The 6,625-nt window shown below is 37.5% G+C and overlaps 1 protein-coding gene across 1 annotated transcript in view; it reads left to right on the top strand.

Annotated features, from left to right (window-relative positions):
* GYS2 (glycogen synthase 2 (liver)) overlaps positions 1 to 6,625 on the top strand; it is a 46,855-nt gene that overhangs the window by 29,184 nt on the left and 11,046 nt on the right. The window contains exons 6-8 of the mRNA XM_009995422.1: positions 249 to 366; positions 761 to 881; positions 3,371 to 3,477. Of these exons, the coding sequence (XP_009993724.1) occupies positions 249 to 366; positions 761 to 881; positions 3,371 to 3,477 (346 nt within the window). The remainder of the gene's footprint in view (positions 1 to 248; positions 367 to 760; positions 882 to 3,370; positions 3,478 to 6,625) is intronic.

Genomic DNA, 6,625 nt, shown 5'->3' with positions numbered 1-6,625 from the left:
TTCAGCAGGTTCTATGCCAATGTCTAGTACAGGTCAAAATGGTACAAAGTCAGTTCAGTGCTTAGACAGTCTCATGCCACATGCACTAGCTTAGTGGAGACCACTGTTAGACACTTGTTCCCTATCCGTGAGTAATAAGAGTACATGACCTCTTCACGTACTGACAGCTGAAAGACATGTTGGTTCTTTCCTGAAAGGTTTATCTGACTCTGAAGATGTGTACCTCTGCCTTTTCTCTGCTTTTCCAGATGTTGTCACCCCAAATGGCTTGAACATTAAGAAATTTTCAGCAATGCATGAGTTTCAGAATTTGCATTCCATGTACAAGGCTAGGATCCAAGAGTTCATTCGAGGTCATTTCTATGGGTATGCTTTTACTTTTCAATAATTAGCAATGGTTGTTAAACAGTATTTAAAGCAAATACCAAAGTAGGAAGACTATAAAGTACTTCACAGAGAAGGTGAAATCTTACCAGCTTATTCAAATATCTGTCTGTGATGTCTCAGTCAGAGGTTAGAGGAATTTTAAACACCAGTTCTGACTCTGCCTAACGCATTGTGGGATCAAGCAAAATTTAAATTCAGTATTTACCCAGTTCATCAGATTAAGATAGTAATCTTAATTTAAAGAACATCAGAAAAGCCTGCTTCCATTATTTTCTTGGGATGATAAATTCCTCCAGAATAGAAAGCTGTGTTGTTTTCTTTTATTATGTAGTAAGAAATACTTTGTGTTTGCCTGTTTTGTTCTTGGTTTCAGCCACCTTGACTTCAGTCTTGAGAAGACCTTATTTTTCTTCATTGCTGGGAGATACGAGTTTTCCAACAAAGGAGCTGATATGTTTCTAGAAGCCTTATCAAGATTAAACTTTTTGCTGAGGGTAAGAAAGCTTCTGCAAATATAGATAATATAGAGCTTGTGCTGAAACTTACCATGCTATAGAAGTCACCTGCAAGAGTTTCCATGCCATGCTGTGGTTTATAGGAAAATAATTATGGGATATTCAAAGTTTTCATAAAGCTCTCTCCCTGAATCATCAAAGTATATAACAATGTCAGGCTGCTTAAAAATAACTAATTGCCTAGTTCAAGAAGTTAATCCATGGTTATGTCCCTTGGTTTTAGAGAAAAATATTGAAGATAGGATTCAAGAATTTACCCTAAAGTTTTACATATTTGCCTTCACAAATAAAAATAATCCTTTCATGATGCAATTAAAAAAAAAAATCTTCTTAAGGAAATTGCTTTCAGTAGGACTTGACCATGATTTTTTAAGTCTTTGAGTACTGTTCTCACATTGGATGGGAATCTTGGATTGAAATTCACAGTGTGACAGTGGCATGATGAATAAGCACACACTCCTCCCTGCTTCTGTTTCCTCAGGTAAAAAATGAGTGCAATGTTTCTAAATGCTTTTATGGAGTACTTTAATGTAGATATCACCTTGGCCTTGTCAGAATCAAAGTGCAGAGTTGGTGCCACCTACAAATGAGGTTACTGAAAATGTCTCCAGATGTGTCCCAAATGATATATTAAAATACATTATTTTTAAATAGTAATTAGTTTTCAGTCATCTAGCAAGATTCAACTGGCTGTTGTCCCAGACCATGTATTTTGTACTCTGTCATTTAAATCATATGGAAAATCAGGATAAAAATCTTGTTACCATCTTTTCAGCAGGGATGAAAAAAATATTAGTTTTAAAGCTGTAAGTACACTTGTTCTACCCCTACCTCCTATTAATAGAGCCTATGGAGTTTTTGTAAGTACTTGATCAATTCACTCACACAACAGGGCACCTCACATAACTTAAATATTTCTTCCAGAACTGACTTTTGTTGTTTGGCAATGCTGGGCAACATCAGCTACCTGTTAATGACATTTACATAACTATTAACTATAAAAGCTGATAATGTGGAAGGTCTTATGTGGTAAGAGGAAAAGAATTACTCAAGCAATGATTGCAGCAATCTTTTATTGTATCTAATGGATTATATGACATCAGTGACAAACCAGGCTGAGAGAAAGTCGAAGGAAACTGTGGCCAGTTTTCCAAAGCTCTCTAGAACAGTGTACTGGGATTTGCTTCTCTCATAAACTGACCCTGGATTTATTGCACTGATGTTCCAGCATCTGATTAACAATTCAAAGAACACTTGCTCTGTAATTATTTCAAGAGGTAATTCCATGGGGAAGAGCAGAATACCTGTACTGCTTGTGAATCTGGGAATGATGTTGCTTTTTAAACAAGCCTTAGTGGTGAGCCTGAACCTAAAAGATACAGAACATTGGATGGAATTGTTTTATTTTATGGAGTCCTTTTCCTTTGCTACTTGAAAACTGTACAAACGTTTTGGAAATAAAATATGAATGTTGGGACAGATTCTTAATGCATACTGAGATCACAGCATGATGGACTTTGAACTTGCCTTAAAGAGAGGGAATGAAAGAACCTTAAAATGTTAGGCTATTTGATGGCATACGTCTCTCTATACCTTATTCTGAGAGAAGGCATGTTAATAGTGTGGGTTTGTATCCAAATTTTACAATGGAGGTGATGCAAAAGAATTGGATTTTTACAGCTCTGAACAGAATTCACCTGTATCTTTACTTTAAATAGTTGCTAAGAGGAGTACAGCCTCATTCTGCTCCTGTGAGGAATCCATCAGGGACCTGGTGTTCTGACTCTTGTTAGTGTACAGGAGACACCACCAAGTGAAACCCTCTAGAAGTAAAGATTTTACAGCAAGTGCTTTTTGCCTTCTCAGTAGCTGGATGTGAGAGAAGAGCAAAAAGTCTTTTTTACAGCACTTTTGTTTGTATGGCAGATTCTGGGGTTCAGGGAGACAGTGATAGCTATCATGCCTCTTTCTGCCCATGCCATTGGGGCACTATTGCTACAGAAGAAAGTTTTGCTTGAAGTGGGGGAATCCCCCACTTCAAGGCTGGGTATGCCCCAGCTAATAAACTATTTGCTCACTCCTTCGAGCCTACAAAGGTTGTGTCAGGTGAGAAAACATGTGTAGGATATTTAGTTTTTGCAGTTTATGCTCACATCCTCAGCCATGGCCTCTAAACTGTAAAAAGTCAGGAAGATCTCCATTGCCCAAACTGGAATTGAGTGGCATCTGTTTACCTGTTTATCCTCAGCTTTATCTCTGACCAGACAAAAGCTTCATAGCTAATGGAGGAGATATAAGATCAGATCCTCCTCATAGCTAAAGGGAGAGATATAAGATCATATCCTTCCTGAACAACCAATCAAAGTGCATTGTCTTTTTCTCTGACTGATTCTTACTGTTAAAGTTGGCTGTGATACCTTGTCATGACATTATTTATTTTTTTTTCTCTCCACCTTGTCTCCCTGTAGGTTCGTAAGACTGATGTTACAGTTGTTGTGTTCTTCATCATGCCAGCAAAGACAAACAATTTCAATGTGGAAACCCTGAAAGGACAAGCAGTCCGGAAGCAGCTCTGGTAATTGTCATTGTCACTGGGGGCCTTGTGCAATTTCTGATGAACTTTGCAAAAGTTTCTGATGAAGTATAATCCTCACTTATTTTTGCTCTGCTAAAGTAGAGGATTGTAGTAACTAGAATGTATTTGTGGGGATGTCCTAGGTTATTTTTAGTAAACGTTCCTTTGCAACAAGTTAGCAAATAATACTTGTTTTGCAGTGACAAAGTCAAAGGTTCTAGAAAATATGGTGTTCTGGATGTCTTCTGACTGTTTGTAATACTCCCATTGGACATGCCATTGAGCTTCCACAAAATAAGAACTACCTGCTAATTTAGCAGAGTGAGCTTCTCTGCCACTCGTGGGAAAAAGAAATTAAACACAAATCCTCTTTATTTTATTTTTTTTTTTTTAGAAATGTGAAAATTGTACCACCTAATCCAGCAGCATAACAGTTTATAACAATTGTGTATAATTTTCTATATAGCCTACAATAAGCAATGGCTGTACCCAAGCACTGACACTTACAGTGGTAAGAGGGAAGAGTCACAGCCCTTCTCAGTTTAACAGTTTTCATTTTACAGCTTCCTGAACAAAAAAAAGCAAAGCAGGAGCAGACTTAACCTTCACCTCACTTTAACTGCTGTATTATTCTACACAGGGAAAGATACATGTTGGGAGGTACTTCTAAACTGAGGGACATGGCAAAACTGAAGCTGCAAATTCATAAAGAAAACCAGTGAATGGTTACCGAGGATGAATTTTGTTTTAAAAAGTGAAAACATGCCATTTCACTCAGTGTATTTACAGATTAATTCTCTAAGCAGGGAAATGGAAATATGCACCTTATCAGGTAGCTAGAGTGGTTAAACTCTGCTGCAGAAGTAAGGAAGCTGATCTTAAAGCTGAGGAACTAAAACCCACAAGACCTAGGTTGTGCTTTCATGCCTGAATCTTACTGTGCTTAACCTCTTTCTGATGCCAGTTCTATATTTATAAAATGATAGAAATCTAAACTGTTTAGAGATCTGTAGATGAAAGGCACTGTGTAAGAGAAGGATACTATTTTTCTTGTAAGAAAAATACAACTCATTAACTGCCTTCAGCAGTCTTCAGTCTCTGGCTCTGTTTCTGGATAGCAGTAATCAAGCTGAAGTTTTCAATTCATAGGTACTAAACCTGCACAAAAGCAGTGACAGAAATGGTCTAACAAGGGCTACTTAAATAATATAGTTTTTGTCACAGCTGCAAAAGAAGACAGATAGGAGAAACCTATCTGCTCTCTAGGTTGTCTCTGAAGTCATCCCACAGCAACTTCTTGGGACTTACAGGAAACATTATACTTGATCACCACTCTGAAAACAGGTACCACAAATGTAGAGGCTGGAATTTATTGTTCAACCCTGGCTTCCTAAAACTAATGCATCAGAGCTCCCTTCACTGCCAGGGGAGAGTGGTGGTTTACTCCAAATTGTGTTTCATGCTGTATCACTTCAGGAGGTGTCTAAGTGGAGTAAATCATCCTCTGAAATGGACTGTCGCCCTCTATGGATTTGTGGAGGATCAACACAACTAGCTTAAACTGCAGGTGGCTGAAGCAGCTTCACACAGCCCTGGTTGTTTAGGAGAACTCTGTAGGCAAGAGCAATAGGAAAATAATGTGAGTGCAGTAGAAACAGCAATGCTTGCCACAAGTGCTTTTGGCCTCTGTTTTGTCTTTGATGTAAAGTGTGTAATGTTTGAATATAATACAGCGGGTACATATTAAAGAAATAATATGTGGATATGAGGAAAGTTTACATTAAATCAAATATACAAAGATTTTCCTTGTTATATCTCTACTACATGGTTATTTCTCTGGTATGCAGTAATGCAGGCACAATAGTAACAGTAAAGGTAAACCTAAAGATGTCAAACCATGCAAAAAATGCTGTTTCCAGCTATTCTTCCCACAGTGCTCTGTGAAAAGCAAAAGACACCCTGCATCATCATGTATAGTGTTATCATGGTCATAATCTGGACTTTCTGTATAAAACCACCTAATATGAGTATTACATAATAGTAGTAGATGTTTTTAAGGATTCCAAAGAAATTAAATACAAGAAGAGGTTGGCACAAAGAAATAGTGGAATGCTGATCTGGTGTATAAAATCCTTTGTTTCTTCTGCTTCTGAGAAAGCAACCTGTTCTGTCTGAGTTAAGTTTTGGACATTGTTTATGGTATGAGTCTGTGAAAATGTAGTCATGAGGGGACTAGCTTGCTGGGATTTGGATCAATTTTGATTGGCATTTAGCTGCTTTACAACTCATCCATCACTCATCCACCATTGTGTCTGTGTGAGCTGGGAGAGAGCAACTAACAGGTATGTGGATTCTCAGCTTGGTAAAGTTTAGGATTTCACTTCAGTTTTATCTTAGCCCAAAGTATGATTCTTAGAAATCAGAAAGACAAGAAAAGTTCCATGAAGTGGGTGTTTTACTCAAATTGAGAGTCCATTTGTATTTTGACAAAGCACTTCCAGTTGTATTTTCAAGTTATTATTTCAGCTAGGGACAGGGTAATAGAAATGTCTCTGCATTTAGAAGAGTTGTTTACAGGAGTTCTTTCTTAGCTAAAATATCATGTTTGTCTGGCACAGTCTTTAATATTAGTTTAAAACAGGGCCTCAGCTTTCCAGGAAGTTTTTTGGTTTGCAAACTCATTTATGGCAAAATACCTTTGAGTCTAGCACTTGTTTTCCAAAGTCTTTGAATTAGGAAACCAAGCAGAAAGAGAAGGGAGAAAATTACTTTAAAATCCTTATTTGCCTAACTCCTTTATCTTATATCTACCTCCAAGATCAAGCTAAATAGGAAACCTCTCGGTCTTGATTAGTGTCCAATGTAATGATCATATTTCTTTACATAGAGTCATATATATGCTCTCTCTATCATAGCTGAGATGAAAGTGTTATCTGCTGATCAGAGCAAAATAGTAGAAGTAATCACTAGTGAGGTCTGCTCCTGACTTTCATCTTTGGATGCAGGTCAAATCCTCAGTTGTGTTGAAATGTGTCAGTATGGCTACCGGTTGAATAAAAGAGCTTTGAGAACCAGAGCTTGGGCTGCTGCTGCATTATTGATTCCATCAGCATACATGAAAGCATCATTTAGTTTCCAACAGCAGGAA

Source organism: Chaetura pelagica, unplaced genomic scaffold, assembly GCF_000747805.2.
Source record: "Chaetura pelagica isolate M959 unplaced genomic scaffold, ChaPel_1.0 scaffold4, whole genome shotgun sequence".
NCBI lineage: Eukaryota > Metazoa > Chordata > Aves > Apodiformes > Apodidae > Chaetura > Chaetura pelagica.
Note: the sequence above shows the minus strand (reverse complement) of the source record. Positions and strands in the feature narration are given on the sequence as shown.